This window comes from Labrus bergylta, chromosome 24 (assembly GCF_963930695.1).
Source record: "Labrus bergylta chromosome 24, fLabBer1.1, whole genome shotgun sequence".
Lineage (NCBI taxonomy): Eukaryota > Metazoa > Chordata > Actinopteri > Labriformes > Labridae > Labrus > Labrus bergylta.
In genome coordinates this window covers 286,539-307,349 of record NC_089218.1, presented here as the reverse complement: position 1 = coordinate 307,349, position 20,811 = coordinate 286,539, and the positions used below count along the sequence as shown (strand labels likewise).

At 49.8% G+C, this 20,811-nt stretch overlaps 1 protein-coding gene across 3 annotated transcripts; it reads right to left on the bottom strand.

The window, feature by feature from the left end:
- Positions 1–4,352: 4,352 nt before the first annotated feature.
- On the bottom strand, positions 4,353–19,994 carry LOC109978466 (NHS-like protein 1). Of its 3 annotated transcripts, XM_065951745.1 has the most exons (10): positions 19,594–19,994; positions 14,058–14,194; positions 13,720–13,794; positions 13,247–13,481; positions 12,227–12,358; positions 11,748–12,139; positions 8,035–11,671; positions 7,590–7,677; positions 7,441–7,486; positions 5,550–5,687 (listed from the first exon to the last, which is right to left on the bottom strand). In XM_065951745.1, exons 2-9 carry the CDS (start codon positions 14,058–14,060, stop codon positions 7,462–7,464), a joined length of 4,587 nt encoding a protein of 1,528 aa, XP_065807817.1. In that variant the 5' UTR covers positions 14,061–14,194; positions 19,594–19,994; the 3' UTR covers positions 5,550–5,687; positions 7,441–7,461. The 3 variants fall into 3 exon arrangements, with proteins under 3 accessions (XP_065807815.1, XP_065807816.1, XP_065807817.1); XM_065951743.1 differs by lacking the exon at positions 7,441–7,486 and having other exon boundaries at positions 4,353–5,687; positions 19,594–19,978; XM_065951744.1 differs by lacking the exons at positions 7,441–7,486; positions 13,720–13,794 and having other exon boundaries at positions 4,353–5,687; positions 19,594–19,976.
- Between the last annotated feature and the right edge of the window lie 817 nt (positions 19,995–20,811).

The following is a 20,811-nucleotide window of genomic DNA, read 5'->3' as shown; positions in this document are numbered from 1 at the left end:
TATGGTAGTGAAGTATGGGCCCATTAACCAACCAAGACTTCCCCAAATGGGAAAAACAGCCGCTGGACGCCCTGCATGCAGAGCTGTGTAGAAACATCCAGAGAGTCCACACACACACTCACAGAACTCAGCCAATACCCTTTAATCATTAACATCACATTCTATAAACACCTCCAATCCAGTGACCCCCACTCCTACCAGTTCAAAGCCCTTCAGTGCCAGGAGATGAACCCAGATAAGAGTCCCCTCTGCCAGCTGATCCTGAAGCTCCGCCCTCAAACACCAGGGCTTCAGGACACACCCCAAACATTCTCAAAACAAAAAGACAATTATATGAAATATTGGAAGGAAAGCACCAAATCACAAAGTCAATTAGAATTCTATTTGAGCCTAAACAGAGAGTACAAGCTGGCAGAGTAGCTGAGCACAGTGAGGGATGTGAAACTAACCATGATGATGTACAGACTGAGTGGACACAGAGTGACCATAGAAACAGGCCGTCACAGACAGAGCTGGTTACCCAGAGAGGATCTCACTTCCTCCTCCACTGTGACGTACAGATTGAAGAGAGACTCTCTTTGATTACATTTATAATAAATATCCTGACTGATCTATCTCTGTGGAGAGAAAAGTCTGTGTGCAGAACGAGCTGATAAATATGAGACAAAATACACTTAATGTTTCATAGAAATACACTGTAAAAATCATTCATGTTATTGTTAATGTCTTTTATTCATATTTGTTGTTCAAATTGTTTTCTGTACTGCTTTGGCAACATAGATTGTTGATCTGTCATGTTAATAAAGCTCATTTAAATTGAATTGAACTGAATTGAGAGGGAGAGAAGGACAGAGGGAGAAAAGGAGAGAGAGAGAGAGAGAGAGAGAGAGAGAGAGACAGAGACAGAGACAGAGAGAGAGAGAGAGAGAGAGAGAGAGAGAGAGAGAGAGAGAGAGAGAGAGAGAGAGAGAGAGGCTGTAGAATAACAACTTAAAGAAAAGGAAAACAAAGCAGTGATGACTTTGGCTGAAAAATCAGACAATAAAAACCTCTCAGACGTCTTAATGACTCAGGTCACACACACACACACACACACCCCCACCCACCCACACACACACACACACACACACACACACACACACACACACACACACACACACACACACACACACACACACACACACACACACACACACACACACACACACACACACACACACACACACACACACACACACACACACACACACACACACACACACACACACACACACACACACACACACACACACACACACACACACACACACACACACACACACACACACACACACACACACACACACACACACACACACACACACACACTCTGGGTCGTGGTAAACTATGTGTGGTGCAGACGTCTGATCGGGAACATTACAGCTCTGTAAATCTTCTGATGGGAGCTCCATGCAGCGCTCGCTCGCCCTCAGAGGTTAGCGTCTGGTGTCATGCTCCTCGATGTTCGGGGACAAACACATACCAACTATCAAACATTCTAATCGTGGCCTGTGGCTGCAGGACAGACACACTGCAGCATCATGCTCACAAAGACGTTTGTGTGACTGCAGTGTCTGACCTCACACATATAGAGTCAGATAAACTCCGCCTCCAGCTGTGTGAGGAACAAACTGTTCACTTGTTGTGTTGGAGATCTGATCTGCACCCCCTCCCACCCCCCCAAGGGGATAATTGAGTTCATCCAGGACAAAAACACTGAACTAATCACTGAGCAAATCATTTAGATCCACAAAGAAGATTGAAGAGAAGAGAGCAGCGTGGAACACTCTGACCTCCTCGTGGACTCACTGGACTCAGACAAGAACCTCCACAGACCCTCAAAACATCAAGAGACCCTCAAAACATCAAGAGACCCTCAAAACATCCAGAGAACCTCAAAACATCTAGAGAACCTCAAAACATCCAGAGAACCTCAAAACATCAAGAGACCCTCAAAACATCAAGAGACCCTCAAAACATCCAGAGAACCTCAAAACATCGAGACCCTCAAAACATCCAGAGAACCTCAAAACATCAAGAGACTCTCAAAACATCAAGAGACTCTCAAAACATCCAGAGACCCTCAAAACATAAAGAGACTCTCAAAACATCAAGAGACCCTCAAAACATCCAGAGAACCTCAAAACATAAAGAGACTCTCAAAACATCAAGAGACCCTCAAAACATCCAGAGAACCTCAAAACATCAAGAGAACCTCAAAACATAAAGAGACCCTCAAAACATCAAGAGACTCTCAAAACATCAAGAGACCCTCAAAACATAAAGAGACTCTCAAAACATCCAGAGACTCTCAAAACATCAAGAGAACCTCAAAACATCAAGAGAACCTCAAAACATCAAGAGAACCTCAAAACATCAAGAGACTCTCAAAACATCAAGAGACTCTCAAAACATCCAGAGAACCTCAAAACATCAAGAGACTTTCAAAACATCCAGAGACCCTCAAAACATCAAGAGACTCTCAAAACATCAAGAGACTCTCAAAACATCAAGAGACCCTCAAAACATCCAGAGAACCTCAAAACATCAAGAGACTCTCAAAACATCCAGAGACCCTCAAAACATAAAGAGACTCTCAAAACATCAAGAGACCCTCAAAACATCAAGAGAACCTCAAAACATAAAGAGACCCTCAAAACATCAAGAGACTCTCAAAACATCAAGAGACTCTCAAAACATCAAGAGACTCTCAAAACATCAAGAGACCCTCAAAACATCAAGAGAACCTCAAAACATAAAGAGACCCTCAAAACATCAAGAGACTCTCAAAACATCAAGAGAACCTCAAAACATAAAGAGACCCTCAAAACATCAAGAGACTCTCAAAACATCCAGAGAACCTCAAAACATAAAGAGACCCTCAAAACATCAAGAGACTCTCAAAACATCAAGAGACTCTCAAAACATCAAGAGACCCTCAAAACATAAAGAGACCCTCAAAACATCAAGAGACTCTCAAAACATCCAGAGACCCTCAAAACATCAAGAGAACCTCAAAACATCAAGAGACCCTCAAAACATCAAGAGACCCTCAAAACATCAAGAGACTCTCAAAACATCCAGAGAACCTCAAAACATAAAGAGACTCTCAAAACATCAAGAGACCCTCAAAACATCAAGAGACTCTCAAAACATCCAGAGAACCTCAAAACATAAAGAGACTCTCAAAACATCAAGAGACCCTCAAAACATCAAGAGACCCTCAAAACATAAAGAGACTCTCAAAACATCAAGAGACCCTCAAAACATCAAGAGACTCTCAAAACATCCAGAGAACCTCAAAACATCAAGAGACTCTCAAAACATCAAGAGACTCTCAAAACATCCAGAGAACCTCAAAACATAAAGAGACTCTCAAAACATCAAGAGACCCTCAAAACATCAAGAGACTCTCAAAACATCCAGAGAACCTCAAAACATTAAGAGAACCTCAAAACATCAAGAGAACCTCAAAACATCAAGAGAACCTCAAAACATCAAGAGACTCTCAAAACATTAAGAGAACCTCAAAACATCAAGAGAACCTCAAAACATCCACATCCAAAATGGAGAGAGGTTAGAACACAGAAAGGTTTACAGACCCATGCAGAGCTGGATAAACACTGAAGCTTCAGAGTCCACCACATGGTGACCTGAGTGAACATCCACTCTAGAGAGGGGGGGGGGGGGGCAGCTCTCTATGATGTTTAGAATTTGGACTGCAGTACCCATTTTAAACACCAGGGGTCATACTGCTCCTTCAATAACCTTTAAAATGTGTTTAAACAGCCCGGGGACTTTTTGAGGAGAAGTGTTAAGAAGGTTCTTCAGAGACCTGCAGAAGCATCTCAGGAACTTTGAAAGCTGGAGAAATCTGAAACTCACCGAGAACTCCTGAAGTCTCCCCGAAGATCGTCAGAGGACCCTGGTTAGACCTCCTCTCAGGTGTTTGTGATTGGACCCTGGTCAGACCTCCTCTCAGGTGTTTGTGATTGGACCCTGGTCAGACCTCCTCTCAGGTGTTTGTGATTGGACCCTTGTTAAGTTGGTTAGTCTACTTGATGACCTGTTGTCATACTCGGTCTGTAACTTGGAGGGTATGGTCAGGTTGGTAGGGTAACCCCATCACATGATTAATCCTCCCCACAGCTCCTCCTGTCTAATCAGCAGGAAGTGTTAAACTCACCTGTGTGTGTGAACGGAGGCTTCACACTGAGCAGTGAGCCTGCAGCACCACTCAGAGGTCAGAGGGGGGTACTGCACCCTCACACATCTCTCCTCTGGGAGTCAGTGAATCAATCATACTTTCTTCAGTTTCTCTTTTTATTGTTTCTCTGCTCATAAACAAACACTGGATTATTTACATCATCTGTTTCCTGCTTCATGACGTCCATATGTTTACATCTCAGCTCCATCGCTCTACTTTTCATCTACAGAGACTCTAAATATGTCTGCTACTTAATGAAGGAGTATAAACGTCATGAAAAAGAGAAGAAGAGTCTGCAGAGATGATGAAGATTATTTACAGAACAGGAACGTTTACATCAGAGAACAGCTGATCCTCAAACTGGAATATATCCAAACAGTTTAATAACAAGAAACCACATCAGCTGATTCATATTTATATCATGTTTCACATCATGTACCTGTCCGCCCGTCTGTTCAGTTATTTTAAATCTCTTTCTGACTGTACAAGTTCTAAGTGATTCTGTTTTAATGTCAGACTGATGGTTTGGTTCCTCTTAGTGAGTATGGAAGCCCAGAGAGGACACACTTCAGGAGAACTTTAAACACCAGGATTAAATTATTACATTTAAACATTCTGAAGTAAGAAAAGAATAGAAACGTGTTCCTCGTGCATTATTTATAAAACTCTTATCAAGCAAAGACCAAAGTAAGAACGTTCAGCGTCAGGAAGAAAACCACATGTCCCCTCCAGGCTGCTGTACTTCCTCTTCTGTTATAGAGCAGCCAGGTGTGCTTCATCCAATCAGATCGTTCAGTGAGGCAGACGAGTTCATCACCAAGTCTCCACCAAGTCACCTCCTGAAGGAGACTCCAGAAAGACCTCGTCCCCTCCCTCCTCCTCCTCACTGCCCTCTTCAAAGATGGCCGTCATGGGGGCGGCGTACAGTCGGCCGCGAGCAGAGAAGCGCCGGCTGGAGGAGCAGGGAGGAGTGGTGGAGCGAGGACGTAAAGACGAGGAGGAGAGGAAGAAGAATGGAGAGGAGGCGGAGTTTAGGAGGAGGTGATTCCATCTGAACATCACAGACAAGTTCTGACTGCTGGGAGACACAGGGACGTCCAGAGTCAGGTGGGTGTTTGGGTCGTCATGTGGAGGCCGAGGGGGCGGGGCCAGTGACATCACACTCCTGAGGTCACCTGTGGATGAAGAAGCTGCCACTCGGAGCCTCTCGGCGGCCGACAGTCGAGACGATGACTCAGAGCGGCTCCCCTTCCTCAGCAGGAGGGCCTTAAAACTCTCACTCCTCGCTGACCTTTGACCTCTGATGGCTGAAGGTCGCATCACGCAGGGGAGGGGGTCAGTGGGGGACGACGGAGGGGAGGAGGAAGAAGACGAGGACGAAGATGAGACGCGTTTTCTGTCATCTTCTGATCCCTTTCTTCCAAACATCTTTCTTTTAGACCTGAAAAAACAGAAAGAGTCGCCCCGTGTTCTTAAAGAGACAGTCACCCCGTGTTCTTAAAGAGACAGTCACCCCGTGTTCTTAAAGAGACAGTCACCCCGTGTTCTTAAAGAGAGTCACCCCGTGTTCTTAAAGAGACAGTCACCCTGTGTTCTTAAAGAGACAGTCACCCCGTGTTCTTAAAGAGACAGTCACCCCGTGTTCTTAAAGAGACAGTCACCCCGTGTTCTTAAAGAGACAGTCACCCCGTGTTCTTAAAGAAACAGTCACCCTGTGTTCTTAAAGAGACAGTCACCCCGTGTTCTTAAAGAGACAGTCACCCCGTGTTCTTAAAGAAACAGTCACCCCGTGTTCTTAAAGAGACAGTCACCCAGTGTTCTTAAAGAGAGTCACCCCGTGTTCTTAAAGAGAGTCACCCTGTGTTCCTAAAGAGACAGTCACCCCGTGTTCTTAAAGAGACAGTCACCCCGTGTTCTTAAAGAGAGTCACCCCGTGTTCTTAAAGAGACAGTCACCCCGTGTTCTTAAAGAGACAGTCACCCTGTGTTCTTAAAGAGACAGTCACCCCGTGTTCTTAAAGAGACAGTCACCCTGTGTTCTTAAAGAGACAGTCACCCCGTGTTCTTAAAGAGACAGTCACCCCGTGTTCTTAAAGGAACAGTCACCCCGTGTTCTTAAAGAGACAGTCACCCAGTGTTCTTAAAGAGAGTCACCCTGTGTTCTTAAAGAGAGTCACCCTGTGTTCTTAAAGAGACAGTCACCCCGTGTTCTTAAAGAGACAGTCACCCCGTGTTCTTAAAGAGAGTCACCCCGTGTTCTTAAAGAGACAGTCACCCTGTGTTCTTAAAGAGAGTCACCCCGTGTTCTTAAAGAGACAGTCACCCCGTGTTCTTAAAGAGACAGTCACCCCGTGTTCTTAAAGAGACTCACCCTGTGTTCTTAAAGAGAGTCACCCCGTGTTCTTAAAGAGACAGTCGCCCTGTGTTCTTAAAGAGACAGTCGCCCCGTGTTCTTAAAGAGAGTCACCCCGTGTTCTTAAAGAGAGTCACCCCATGTTCTTAAAGGAACAGTCACCCGGTGCTCTTAAAGAGACAGTCACCCCGTGTTCTTCAAGGGACAGTCGCCCCGTGTTCTTAAAGAGAGTCACCCCGTGTTCTTAAAGAGAGTCACCCCATGTTCTTAAAGGAACAGTCACCCGGTGCTCTTAAAGAGACAGTCGCCCGTGCTCTTCAAGGGACAGTCACCCCGTGCTCTTAAAGGGACAGTCGCCCCGTGTTCTTAAAGGAACAGTCACCCGGTGCTCTTAAAGAGACAGTCGCCCCGTGCTCTTAAAGAGACAGTCGTCCCGTGTTCTTAAAGGGACAGTCGCCCCGTGTTCTTAAAGGAACAGTCACCCGGTGCTCTTAAAGAGACAGTCGCCCCGTGTTCTTAAAGAGACAGTCGCCCCGTGTTCTTAAAGAAACAGTCACCCGGTGCTCTTAAAGAGACAGTCGCCCCGTGTTCTTAAAGAGACAGTCGCCCCGTGTTCTTAAAGAGACAGTCGCCCCGTGTTCTTAAAGAGACAGTCGCCCCGTGTTCTTAAAGGATCACAGGATCTCTGAGCGACCAAACATCAAGATATTAAAAACACAAGGAGGGAATAAACACAGGGCGGGACTCTACTGACGTTTGGACCATGTGGGATCCATCTAGTTCAACCTACCAAAGTTCACACTACACCTACTGCACACCGAGTGACCAATCACAAGCTTTACCTGCAGATTAACCCCGCTCGTTCACGCTGTGCCTTCCCATAATGCACTGCTCCACAGAGGAAGAATCAAGCAGACACATGAGGCTGTGCACGACTGGTTAAAGCATTAGATGTGTGTGTGTGTGTGTGTGTGTGTGTGTGTGTTCCTACCTGTGGATGACAGCAAACAGATCGTCTGTGGGTCGAGGTCGAGCGGAGGCTAACATCTGATCAGCTGACACTCTGACGAACAGATCAGCTGACACAAAGAGAGTAAACAGGAAACAGAGAATTGAAGTTTAAATAAATTAAAGTCAGATTATTCTTCTGAAGCATCATCAGCTTGAGGACGAGACACGAGCTACTTTGTGAACATCTCTGATTCAGACGCTCTCTGACTCCACTAGCTCACAGATGAAGATGTCACTTCCTGTCACAAAAACCACAGGAAGGGAGGTCAAGACTCCAGAATTTAAAAAGGATCACATGGACACAAGCAACCTACAAATCTAAAAACTCTTCCACCCTGCTCTAAGGCAGAGGAAGACAAAAGCACCCACTAAGACTGTAATACCACAGTTCCACCAAAGGGGGGGGGGGGGTAGAGGCTACTCACCATCCTGACTTCCTCCATCCTTCATCAGCTCAGCTCTCTCCTCGGGCCTCTCTCTCTCTCGCTCTTCCTCTGGTTCCTCTATAAGAAGCTCTGGAAGGTAAAGCTCCCCCTGCAGGCCGTCAGTGGACGGTGCACTTTGTAGTGAGAACTTTTTGAGTCCAATCAGAGGGCAGCTCGTTCTTTCAGAGTCACTTCTGACTTTGTCACATTTTTTTGTCTTCCCCGTCGTCTGTCTCGCCGGCGTTGATGTCACTTCCCGTTCGTCTCCAGATGAGGACGAGGATGACGAGGACAAGGAGGATGATGATGATGATGATGAAGAAGAGTGGGAGGGCTCCATCGATGATGTCATGATCAGCAGCTGCTTGCCGACTCCTCTCTTCCTCCTCTTTCTTGTTTTGTCTTTTTTCCTGGAGGTGGATGACATCATCATCATCATCATGTCCCCCCTCATAGCTTGGTCTTCATCTTCATCCAGCCAGGACCTCATCATCATCGTCCTCTGCTGAGATGGTGTTTCATCATCCTGATGGAGTCTGGTCCTGATGGAGGCCTCGTGACGGGGCTCTGCTGCTCCATGTGAGTTCTCCAAGGTTCCCCCGGTTCCGGAGGTCCCCCAGCTGTCTTCCATGGTGTTAGGCCACACCCTGCCATAGTCCCCACAGACGCCCATGGTCCCTAGGGTGCTCCTGGTCTGCATGGAGTCCCAACACCCTGAGGTGGTCTCCATGATCCCTGATGGTCTCTGTGACCCCTCAGAGATCTCTCTGCTCCTGGAGAGAAGAGGTTTGGTGGTTTTGGGTGAACTCAATAACAGATCCGGCTTCTTGTGTATTCTGGGTTTGAGTCTCTGAGGTGAGTCAGATGATGTGGGGTCTACTGGCCAATCAGAGGCCTTCACTGAGTAAGGCGGTGAGGTCATTTTCTCGAATCTATGGGTGCTTTGATTTGTGCTCACTGAGTCAGTGGGAGGCTGTGATTGGCCGGCTGTTCCCCTTCCGGCCTCAGGGGACGCCATCAGACTCAGGACGCAGAGATCAGGCTTCTTGGGCAGGGTGGGCTTCTCAGGTGAGCTGACTTTCTGCACATCTGGACTCTTCTTCTCTTTCAGGGTTCTGGTTCCTCTGGGTCCGGTTCCACAGAGGGTCCAGTAGGACGACTCCACAGAGGATCCTGCTCTCTGTGCAGACTCAGACTCCTGTTGTTGATGCAGAACCACATGTTGGATAGTGAAGGTTTCTTCAGACATTCTGACCCAGGGACCATCAGGACTGGAGACCCCCCTCTCTTCTTCCTCATTGGTTAGCTTAGCCCCCGAGCGTCTCTGATCAGCGTAGCCCTGAAGGTCTTGAAGATACGGATCCTGGTTGTTTGTCAGATTGTAGTAATCCTGCTCAGGTTTAGCTCTGTTACTTCCTGGATCACAGACATCAGAGGATTCATCGAGCTCAGCACCGTCTGGTAGAACATGGACGCTGTTAGCATGGTTAGCGTTAGCGGACACTGTGTCAGTCTGCTTGAGTGTAGCATCATCAGCTAACATGGTGCAGGTCAGCAGGACCTCCTGACTCTTAATGGAGCGCAGCTTTATGCCCTGCAAGGCCTGGGCGGTGACCAGCGGGCAGGGGGGCGTGGCCACTCTGACACCGCCGCCGCAGAGGGGAGACGCAGGGGGCGTGGCCACTCTGACACCGCCGCCGCAGAGGGGAGACGCAGGGGGCGTGGCCACTCTGACACCGCCGCCGCAGAGGGGAGACACAGGGGGCGTGGCCACTCTGACACCGCCGCCGCAGAGGGGAGACTCAGGGGGCGTGGCCACTCTGACACCGCCGCCGCAGAGGGGAGACGCAGGGGGCGTGGCCACTCTGACACCGCCGCCGCAGAGGGGAGACGCAGGGGATGGCAGAGAGGGGGGTGGGGGAGAAACATCTGGAATGTCAGACCTGATAGGAGGTGCAGTCAGAGGAGGCTGGGAAGATGATGATGTCATGGATGACAGCAGGGCATGATGGGAACTCTGTCTGATGGCGTAGGAGTACGGAGGAGGAGGAGGTCGAGAACATACCCGAGGAAGAGGAGGAGGAGTGGGGAGGGATTTAGGTGGGAGAGGGGGAGGGGGAGGAGGAAGAGAAGGAGCAGCAGAGGGTTTGAAGAAAGGAAGGGGAGGAGTCTGGAAGGGACGAGGGAGGGGAGGAGCCAGAGGAGGAGGAGGAGGAGGAGGAGGAGGAGGAGGAGGAAGAGGAGAGGACTCACGATAGGGGGAGAAGAAGACAGAAGAAGGAGAGGAGCATTCTGGGAGAGGAGGAGGAGGAGGAGGAGGAGGTAGCTGATGCTTGGCAGCGGTTTCTGAGGAGGTGCATGAAGAGAGGGAGGAGGTGGAGGAAAAAGAGGAGGAGGGGGAGGAGAAGAGAGAGGACTTACGCTCTGGTACGGGGGGTTTTGGTCGCCCTTCACCCTGAGACCTCATCATGGGCAGGGAGGAGACCACAGGGGGGAGAGGGGAGGAGAGAGGGGAGGAGACAGCAGGGGGGAGAGGGGAGGAGAGAGGGGAGGAGACAGCAGGGGGGAGAGGGGAGGAGAGAGGGGAGGAGAGAGGGGAGGAGACAGCAGGGGGGAGAGGGGAGGAGAGAGGGGAGGAGACAGCAGGGGGGAGAGAGGAGGAGAGAGGGGAGGAGAGAGGGGAGGAGACCACAGGGGGGAGAGAGGAGGAGAGAGGGGGGGAGGGGGGTTGGAAGAAGACTCTGGAGCTGGCTGTGAGAGGGGAGGATGGAGAAATGGGGGAGGACACGGGGGTACCAGGTGTGGGGGTGTTGGACTGGCTGGAGTATCCACTGGAAGGAGAGGTGAGACGATGTAGCCCCCCCACAGAGGGCTGCACCTCCTCCTCTGAGGGTTGGGTGTGGGACCCCCCAGTGGAAGGTGCGGTCTGGCAGTCCTGGATCAGAGGTTCAAAGGAGGTGACGCTCCCACAGGTCAGCCCACTCTGACGCCTCCTGGTGCTCCGAGGCACCCAGGGGTCACTGAAGCTGGGAGGAGACCCGGCTGCTGTGGGGTTCTTCTCAGGACGGGGACCCCCCTCAGGACGGGGACTGCAGGAGGAGCGCGGAGGTTTGCTACGACCCGGGCGGCGCCTCAGAGAGTCCGATCGTAGCGGTGGAGCGGGGGGACGCTTGGACTTGCGCAGAGAGATGCTGCAGGTGGACGTGCGTGAGTAGGAGGAGGCGGAGCTAGACTTCCTTTTGTAGCGAGTTAGTGAAGGGGAGGAGCTTATTGAACACACAGAGCTGCTGTCAGCCTGATACAATGAAGAGCGACCGGACGAGAGCGCGGGATCACAGCTCCAACCGTCTCCAGAAACACATCTCATCTCCGGGGTGGCGCTGCCCCAGTCCTCCTGACTACGCCCACTTTGGATACTGGAGCTGGGGGAGAGCGCCCGATAGGAGCCACCATCATAGGAGCACTCAGAATCGTGCAGGGTGGAGGAGGACAGATAGTGGGAGGAGGGCAGGCGGTGTTTGAGGGAGGAGGAGACGGGGGAGGAAGGTAAAGACGAGGAGGAAGGAGACTGTGAGGCCGTGTGGTCATAGGGCAGCAGGGGCTGGAGGTCACTGGGGAAACCCTGTAGATCCTGTGACTGGAGACAGAAAAAGAAGATAATTGGTGCTTTCCATGACTTACTGACTCGTAACAATGACTCGTCTAAAACTGACCTGGCAGCAGGATGAGGAGGCGCTGAGCGTCCTGTAGGAGGCGCTGTTACAGCTGGCCTGGGAGGTCAGAGAGGAGGTGGTCGGCAGGCGTGGGAGGCTGTGGAACTCTGAGGGGGAGGGGGTGTGGAACTCTGAGGGGGAGGGGGTGTGGATCTCTGAGGGGGAGGGGGGGGTGTGGTCCTGACGAGAGCTGACCAGTGGTGAGGCGGTCAGCGAGGCCATGAGGCTGGACATCCCCTCTCCTCTCGGGGCTCGGATCCTTCTCTCCTCCCTGGATGTCTCCTGGTGTGCGGTGGTGCAGGAGGGGGGGGCAGGGGAGGGGGGGGCGGGTCGACCCACAGTGGAGAACTGACCTGGGAGAACCGGAGAAACCAGACGAGAGTCCGGTGAGGCTGAAGAAGAAAAAGAACCAATGAGAGGAGACTGAATGGAAATGAAAAGAGAGGGCGATGAAGTGATGTCATTGGAGGAGGTTTTACCAGAGTTTGGTCCAGAACCTTCAGGGATCCCAGAGACCGTCTTACGTCGACCCGGGTTACGAAGTCGCAGAGACCCCGAGTCCGTGTTACCAGCTGTTCTTCTAAAACTGGCCTGACGATCAAAACTCTCTCCTGAAGTGAGAAAGAGAAAAGAGATCTGAAGACAGATTTCAAGATCTACCTGAGTCCAGAGTCCAGAGTCCAGGTCCAGAGTCCAGGTCCAGTAGAATCCTGTAGTGAAGTGTTAGTCCAGAGTTCAGAGTCCAGAGTCCAGTAGAGTCCTGTAGTAAAGTGTTAGTTCAGAGTCCAGAGTCCAGTAGAGTCCTGTAGTCAAGTGTTAGTCCAGAGTCCAGAGTCCAGGTCCAGTAGAGTCCTGTAGTAAAGTGTTAGTCCAGAGTCCAGGTCCAGTAGAGTCCTGTAGTAAAGTGTTAGTCCAGAGTCCAGAGTCCAGGTCCAGTAGAGTCCTGTAGTAAAGTGTTAGTCCAGAGTCCAGGTCCAGTAGAGTCCTGTAGTAAAGTGTTAGTCCAGAGTCCAGTAGAGTCCTGTAGTAAAGTGTTAGTCCAGAGTCCAGAGTCCAGTAGAGTCCTGTAGTAAAGTGTTAGTCCAGAGTCCAGGTCCAGTAGAGTCCTGTAGTAAAGTGTTAGTCCAGAGTCCAGGTCCAGTAGAGTCCTGTAGTAAAGTGTTAGTCCAGAGTCCAGAGTCCAGTAGAGTCCTGTAGTAAAGTGTTAGTCCAGAGTCCAGGTCCAGTAGAGTCCTGTAGTAAAGTGTTAGTCCAGAGTCCAGAGTCCAGTAGAGTCCTGTAGTAAAGTGTTAGTCCAGAGTCCAGGTCCAGTAGAGTCCTGTAGTAAAGTGTTAGTCCAGAGTCCAGAGTCCAGTAGAGTCCTGTAGTAAAGTGTTAGTTCAGAGTCCAGGTCCAGTAGAGTCCTGTAGTGAAGAGTTAGTTCAGAGTCTAGAGTCTGATTTTGAGTTCCACTAAGTCCAGGATCAGGTCTAGTCCAGTATCTCAGTCCGGTCTCTGACCTGTGATATTGATGGGGACGATGTCAGCTGGGACGGTCTCAGCCTGCCTCCTCATCTTCTCCTCAGGGGTCGGGAGCCGGGACTTGGGCTGGATCTCCATGTGGACTGTCGGCTCATAGGCCGGGGCAAAGAGGTCCCAGGAGGAGGTGCCGTGGACCGGGTTCAGGACCAGGGGAGTCATGGGTCGCGTGTTGTTCAAGATGATCCTTTCGTCTTCATCGGAGAAAGCTGAGGACTGAGAACACATAAAGAGGGTTAAACCAGGACTACAGAGGGGGGGGGGGCTAAGGGGGTCTACAGGGGACTAGATACAGATCTCTACTATCTTTAGACTGCAGTACCCATGTTAAACACTTGGGGTCAGAGTTACATACTGCTCCTTTAAACAACTATTTTAAATAATCAAGTTTGACCCTGGCCGGTCCAGAGTGGGGGGGGGGTGACTAGGTCTAGTCTAGTCTAGTTGTGTTTACCTTCCTCCTCCAGACTGAACACCTGAAACAGACTGCAAAGCAAGACTGAGAGAACAAGTCCACAAAGCTGGACCTCTGAGGGGGGACAGGAGGGACCAGAGGGACGGGACAGACAGAGACCATACATGAGATCCACAGCAAGGCATTGTGGGTAAAAAAAGTTTTTCTGGGCTCTACTGCAGCGCTCATTAATATTCAGGAGTCAACAATCAATAGAAAGAACCTGTGTGTGTGTGTGTGTGTGTGTGTGTGTGTGTGTGTGTGTGTGTGTGTGTGTGTGTGTGTGTGTGTGTGTGTGTGTGTGTGTGTGTGTGTGTGTGTGTGTGTGTGTCACTAACCATTTTCCGACTTCTGTCCTTCCAGCGGCGTCTGCGGGTTGTGCTGCCCTCTGATTGGTGGAGCCCAGAGGAGGCTGGACTATGTGGGCGGGGCTGACAGCTGCTGGGTCGTCCATGTTGAGTCAGCTCGTTACATGCTACACACACACACACACACACACACACACACACACACACACACACACACACACACACACACACACACACACACACACACACACACACACACACACACACACACACACACAACATACAATATACTCATAATGTATGTTAAGAATCACTCTATGTTTTAATGTTTGAATGTTTGAATGTTTTGATGTTTTTTGTTTGTTTTGATGTTTAGATGATTTTTGTTTGTGTTGGTTCATAATGATGAGAACAGGAAGTGACTCTGCTGTAGTTCCTCTGCAGTGGATCAATAGATGAAGAGGTGTGCTGTTACCATGGTGATGATCTGATAATACATCTCTTAATGGAGTATTAATCCAGCCTGAGTCGACACTTTAAACATGACAGGAGGTTCTTTGTCTGTGAAACGGGGCGGGGGGGGGGGGGGGACATGTAGCACTGCAGCTGCTGTGATGCAGTCTGCAGAGTGTGTGTGTGTGTGTGTGTGTGTGTGTGCTGCAGCAGTCCGCCCTCGCGGCGCTCACATCACCATCAGAGGTGATAGATGAGGTGTGTGATCAGTTAAATTATTATTTTTTTTTTTTTTTAAGATTTATTTTGGGCTTTTCGTGCCTTTAATGCAGAGAGAGGACAGTGGATAGAGTCTGAAACCAGAGAGAGAGAGGACAGTGGATAGAGTCTGAAACCAGAGAGAGAGAGGACAGTGGATAGAGTCTGAAACCAGAGAGAGAGAGAGGACAGTGGATAGAGTCTGAAACCAGAGAGAGAGAGAGGACAGTGGATAGAGTCTGAAACCAGAGAGAGAGAGGACAGTGGATAGAGTCTGAAACCAGAGAGAGAGAGGACAGTGGATAGAGTCTGAAACCAGAGAGAGAGAGAGGACAGTGGATAGAGTCTGAAACCAGAGAGAGAGAGAGGACAGTGGATAGAGTCTGAAACCAGAGAGAGAGAGGACAGTGGATAGAGTCTGAAACCAGAGAGAGAGAGGACAGTGGATAGAGTCTGAAACCAGAGAGAGAGAGAGGACAGTGGATAGAGTCTGAAACCAGAGAGAGAGAGAGGACAGTGGATAGAGTCAGAAACCAGAGAGAGAGAGGACAGTGGATAGAGTCTGAAACCAGAGAGAGAGAGAGGACAGTGGATAGAGTCTGAAACCAGAGAGAGAGAGAGAGGACAGTGGATAGAGTCTGAAACCAGAGAGAGAGAGAGGACAGTGGATAGAGTCAGAAACCAGAGAGAGAGAGGACAGTGGATAGAGTCTGAAACCAGAGAGAGAGAGAGGACAGTGGATAGAGTCAGAAACCAGAGAGAGAGAGAGGACAGTGGATAGAGTCAGAAACCAGAGAGAGAGGACAGTGGATAGAGTCTGAAACCAGAGAGAGAGAGAGAGGACAGTGGATAGAGTCAGAAACCAGAGAGAGAGAGGACAGTGGATAGAGTCTGAAACCAGAGAGAGAGAGGACAGTGGATAGAGTCAGAAACCAGAGAGAGAGAGGACAGTGGATAGAGTCTGAAACCAGAGAGAGAGAGAGGACAGTGGATAGAGTCAGAAACCAGGGAGAGAGAGAGGACAGTGGATAGAGTCAGAAACCAGAGAGAGAGAGAGGACAGTGGATAGAGTCTGAAACCAGAGAGAGAGAGAGGACAGTGGATAGAGTCTGAAACCAGAGAGAGAGAGAGGACAGTGGATAGAGTCTGAAACCAGAGAGAGAGAGAGAGAGAGGACAGTGGATAGAGTCAGAAACCAGAGAGAGAGAGAGGACAGTGGATAGAGTCTGAAACCAGAGAGAGAGAGGACAGTGGATAGAGTCTGAAACCAGAGAGAGAGAGAGAGGACAGTGGATAGAGTCAGAAACCAGAGAGAGAGAGGACAGTGGATAGAGTCAGAAACCAGAGAGAGAGAGAGGACAGTGGATAGAGTCAGAAACCAGAGAGAGAGGACAGTGGATAGAGTCAGAAACCAGAGAGAGAGGACAGTGGATAGAGTCTGAAACCAGAGAGAGAGAGAGAGGACAGTGGATAGAGTCAGAAACCAGAGAGAGAGAGGACAGTGGATAGAGTCTGAAACCAGAGAGAGAGAGGACAGTGGATAGAGTCAGAAACCAGAGAGAGAGAGGACAGTGGATAGAGTCTGAAACCAGAGAGAGAGAGAGGACAGTGGATAGAGTCAGAAACCAGGGAGAGAGAGAGGACAGTGGATAGAGTCAGAAACCAGAGAGAGAGAGAGGACAGTGGATAGAGTCTGAAACCAGAGAGAGAGAGAGGACAGTGGATAGAGTCTGAAACCAGAGAGAGAGAGAGAGGACAGTGGATAGAGTCAGAAACCAGAGAGAGAGAGAGGACAGTGGATAGAGTCTGAAACCAGAGAGAGAGAGGACAGTGGATAGAGTCTGAAACCAGAGAGAGAGAGAGAGGACAGTGGATAGAGTCAGAAACCAGAGAGAGAGAGGACAGTGGATAGAGTCAGAAACCAGAGAGAGAGAGAGGACAGTGGATAGAGTCTGAAACCAGAGAGAGAGAGGACAGTGGATAGAGTCTGAAACCAGAGAGAGAGAGGACAGTGGATAGAGTCTGAAACCAGAGAGAGAGAGAGGACAGTGGATAGAGTCTGAAACCAGAGAGAGAGAGAGAGGACAGTGGATAGAGTCAGAAACCAGAGAGAGAGAGAGGACAGTGGATAGAGTCTGAAACCAGGGAGAGAGAGAGGACAGTGGATAGAGTCAGAAACCAGAGAGAGAGAGAGGACAGTGGATAGAGTCTGAAACCAGAGAGAGAGAGAGAGGACAGTGGATAGAGTCTGAAACCAGGGATAGAGAGGACAGTGGATAGAGTCTGAAACCAGAGAGAGAGAGAGAGGACAGTGGATAGAGTCAGAAACCAGAGAGAGAGAGGACAGTGGATAGAGTCTGAAACCAGAGAGAGAGAGAGAGGACAGTGGATAGAGTCAGAAACCAGAGAGAGAGAGAGGACAGTGGATAGAGTCTGAAACCAGAGAGAGAGAGAGGACAGTGGATAGAGTCTGAAACCAGAGAGAGAGAGGACAGTGGATAGAGACTGAAACCAGAGAGAGAGAGAGGACAGTGGATAGAGTCAGAAACCAGAGAGAGAGAGAGGACAGTGGATAGAGTCTGAAACCAGAGAGAGAGAGAGGACAGTGGATAGAGTCAGAAACCAGAGAGAGAGAGAGGACAGTGGATAGAGTCTGAAACCAGAGAGAGAGAGAGGACAGTGGATAGAGTCTGAAACCAGAGAGAGAGAGGACAGTGGATAGAGTCAGAAACCAGAGAGAGAGGACAGTGGATAGAGTCTGAAACCAGGGAGAGAGAGAGGACAGTGGATAGAGTCAGAAACCAGAGAGAGAGAGAGGACAGTGGATAGAGTCAGAAACCAGAGAGAGAGAGAGGACAGTGGATAGAGTCTGAAACCAGAGAGAGAGAGGACAGTGGATAGAGTCAGAAACCAGAGAGAGAGGACAGTGGATAGAGTCAGAAACCAGAGAGAGAGAGAGGACAGTGGATAGAGTCAGAAACCAGAGAGAGAGAGAGAGGACAGTGGATAGAGTCTGAAACCAGAGAGAGAGAGAGGACAGTGGATAGAGTCAGAAACCAGGGAGAGAGAGAGGACAGTGGATAGAGTCTGAAACCAGAGAGAGAGAGAGGACAGTGGATAGAGTCTGAAACCAGAGAGAGAGAGGACAGTGGATAGAGTCTGAAACCAGAGAGAGAGAGAGGACAGTGGATAGAGTCTGAAACCAGAGAGAGAGAGGACAGTGGATAGAGTCAGAAACCAGAGAGAGAGGACAGTGGATAGAGTCAGAAACCAGAGAGAGAGAGAGGACAGTGGATAGAGTCAGAAACCAGAGAGAGAGAGAGAGGACAGTGGATAGAGTCTGAAACCAGAGAGAGAGAGAGAGGACAGTGGATAGAGTCAGAAACCAGAGAGAGAGGACAGTGGATAGAGTCTGAAACCAGAGAGAGAGAGAGGACAGTGGATAGAGTCTGAAACCAGAGAGAGAGAGGACAGTGGATAGAGTCTGAAACCAGAGAGAGAGAGAGAGGACAGTGGATAGAGTCAGAAACCAGAGAGAGAGGACAGTGGATAGAGTCTGAAACCAGAGAGAGAGAGAGGACAGTGGATAGAGTCTGAAACCAGAGAGAGAGAGGACAGTGGATAGAGTCTGAAACCAGAGAGAGAGAGAGAGGACAGTGGATAGAGTCAGAAACCAGAGAGAGAGGACAGTGGATAGAGTCAGAAACCAGAGAGAGAGGACAGTGGATAGAGTCAGAAACCAGAGAGAGAGGACAGTGGATAGAGTCTGAAACCAGAGAGAGAGAGGACAGTGGATAGAGTCTGAAACCAGAGAGAGAGGACAGTGGATAGAGTCAGAAACCAGAGAGAGAGAGAGGACAGTGGATAGAGTCTGAAACCAGAGAGAGAGAGAGGACAGTGGATAGAGTCTGAAACCAGAGAGAGAGAGAGAGGACAGTGGATAGAGTCAGAAACCAGAGAGAGAGAGAGAGGACAGTGGATAGAGTCAGAAACCAGAGAGAGAGGACAGTGGATAGAGTCTGAAACCAGAGAGAGAGAGAGGACAGTGGATAGAGTCTGAAACCAGAGAGAGAGAGGACAGTGGATAGAGTCTGAAACCAGAGAGAGAGAGAGAGGACAGTGGATAGAGTCAGAAACCAGAGAGAGAGGACAGTGGATAGAGTCAGAAACCAGAGAGAGAGGACAGTGGATAGAGTCAGAAACCAGAGAGAGAGGACAGTGGATAGAGTCAGAAACCAGAGAGAGAGAGGACAGTGGATAGAGTCTGAAACCAGAGAGAGAGAGGACAGTGGATAGAGTCTGAAACCAGAGAGAGAGAGGACAGTGGATAGAGTCTGAAACCAGAGAGAGAGGACAGTGGATAGAGTCAGAAACCAGAGAGAGAGAGAGGACAGTGGATAGAGTCTGAAACCAGAGAGAGAGAGAGGACAGTGGATAGAGTCTGAAACCAGAGAGAGAGAGAGAGGACAGTGGATAGAGTCTGAAACCAGAGAGAGAGAGGACAGTGGATAGAGTCAGAAACCAGAGAGAGAGAGGACAGTGGATAGAGTCAGAAACCAGAGAGAGAGAGAGAGGACAGTGGATAGAGTCTGAAACCAGAGAGAGAGGACAGTGGATAGAGTCAGAAACCAGAGAGAGAGAGGACAGTGGATAGAGTCTGAAACCAGAGAGAGAGAGGACAGTGGATAGAGTCAGAAACCAGAGAGAGAGCGAGGAATGACATGTGGAAAGGGGCCATGGGTGATTCTAAAATCATGTTTTTAATCATCTGAAGTGTTAGGGATCATTTCATACTTATTATTATTCTCAGACTTTTTCATCTAAATATGGAAATGGAGTTCTGTTGACCTCTGACCTTTCAGATCATCAGCGCTGCCTGAACGTCTTTTCCCAGGGATGAAGAGCAGACCCTGCTGGGGCTTCTGGGTAGTGTAGTGGACAGACCACTTCCTGTCCCCGTCCCCTGCTGCAGAGAGAGAGAGGGGGGGGGAGCGAGGGCGAGAGACAGAGAGAGAGAGAGAGGGAGAGCGAGGGCGAGAGACAGAGAGAGAGAGAGAGGGAGAGCGAGGGCGAGAGACAGAGAGAGAGAGAGAGAGAGAGGGAGAGCGAGGGCGAGAGACAGAGAGAGAGAGAGAGGGAGAGCGAGGGCGAGAGACAGAGAGAGGGAGAGCGAGGGCGAGAGACAGAGAGAGAGAGAGAGGGAGAGCGAGGGCGAGAGAGAGACAGAGAGAGAGAGGGGGGGAGAGCGAGGGGGAGAGCGAGGGCGAGAGACAGAGAGAGACAGAGAGGGAGAGCGAGAGACAGAGAGACAGAGAGAGAGAGAGAGGGAGAGCGAGGGCGAGAGAGAGAGAGAGACAGAGAGGGAGAGCGAGGGCGAGAGACAGAGAGAGGGAGAGCGAGGGCGAGAGACAGAGAGAGAGAGAGAGGGAGAGCGAGGGCGAGAGACAGAGAGAGAGAGAGAGAGAGAGGGAGAGCGAGGGCGAGAGACAGAGAGAGAGACAGAGAGAGAGAGGGGGGGGAGAGCGAGGGGGAGAGCGAGAGACAGAGAGACAGAGAGAGAGAGAGAGAGATAGAGAGACAGAGAGACAGAGAGAGAGAGAGAGACAGAGAGAGAGATAGAGAGACAGAGAGACAGAGAGAGAGAGAGAGAGATAGAGAGACAGAGAGACAGAGAGAGAGAGAGAGGGAGAGCGAGGGCGAGAGAGAGAGAGATTAATCTGGTTTCAGATTCATTCACAAAGAGAGGAGAAACAATGATGATAAGAGTTGCAGCACTCAGCACTCCTCAAGGTCAACACACACACACACACACACACACACACACACACACACACACACACACACACACACACACACACACACACACACACACACACACACACACACACACACACACACACACACACACACACACACACACACACACACACACACACACACACACACACACACACACACACACACACACACACACGAAAAGTTCCCAGGGGTTCCAGGGTCCTTGATGAGGTAGTGTGGGGACTAAAGGAGTCCTTAAGGAGCTGTGTACTGTTGCCCTGGTTACCTGCATTTA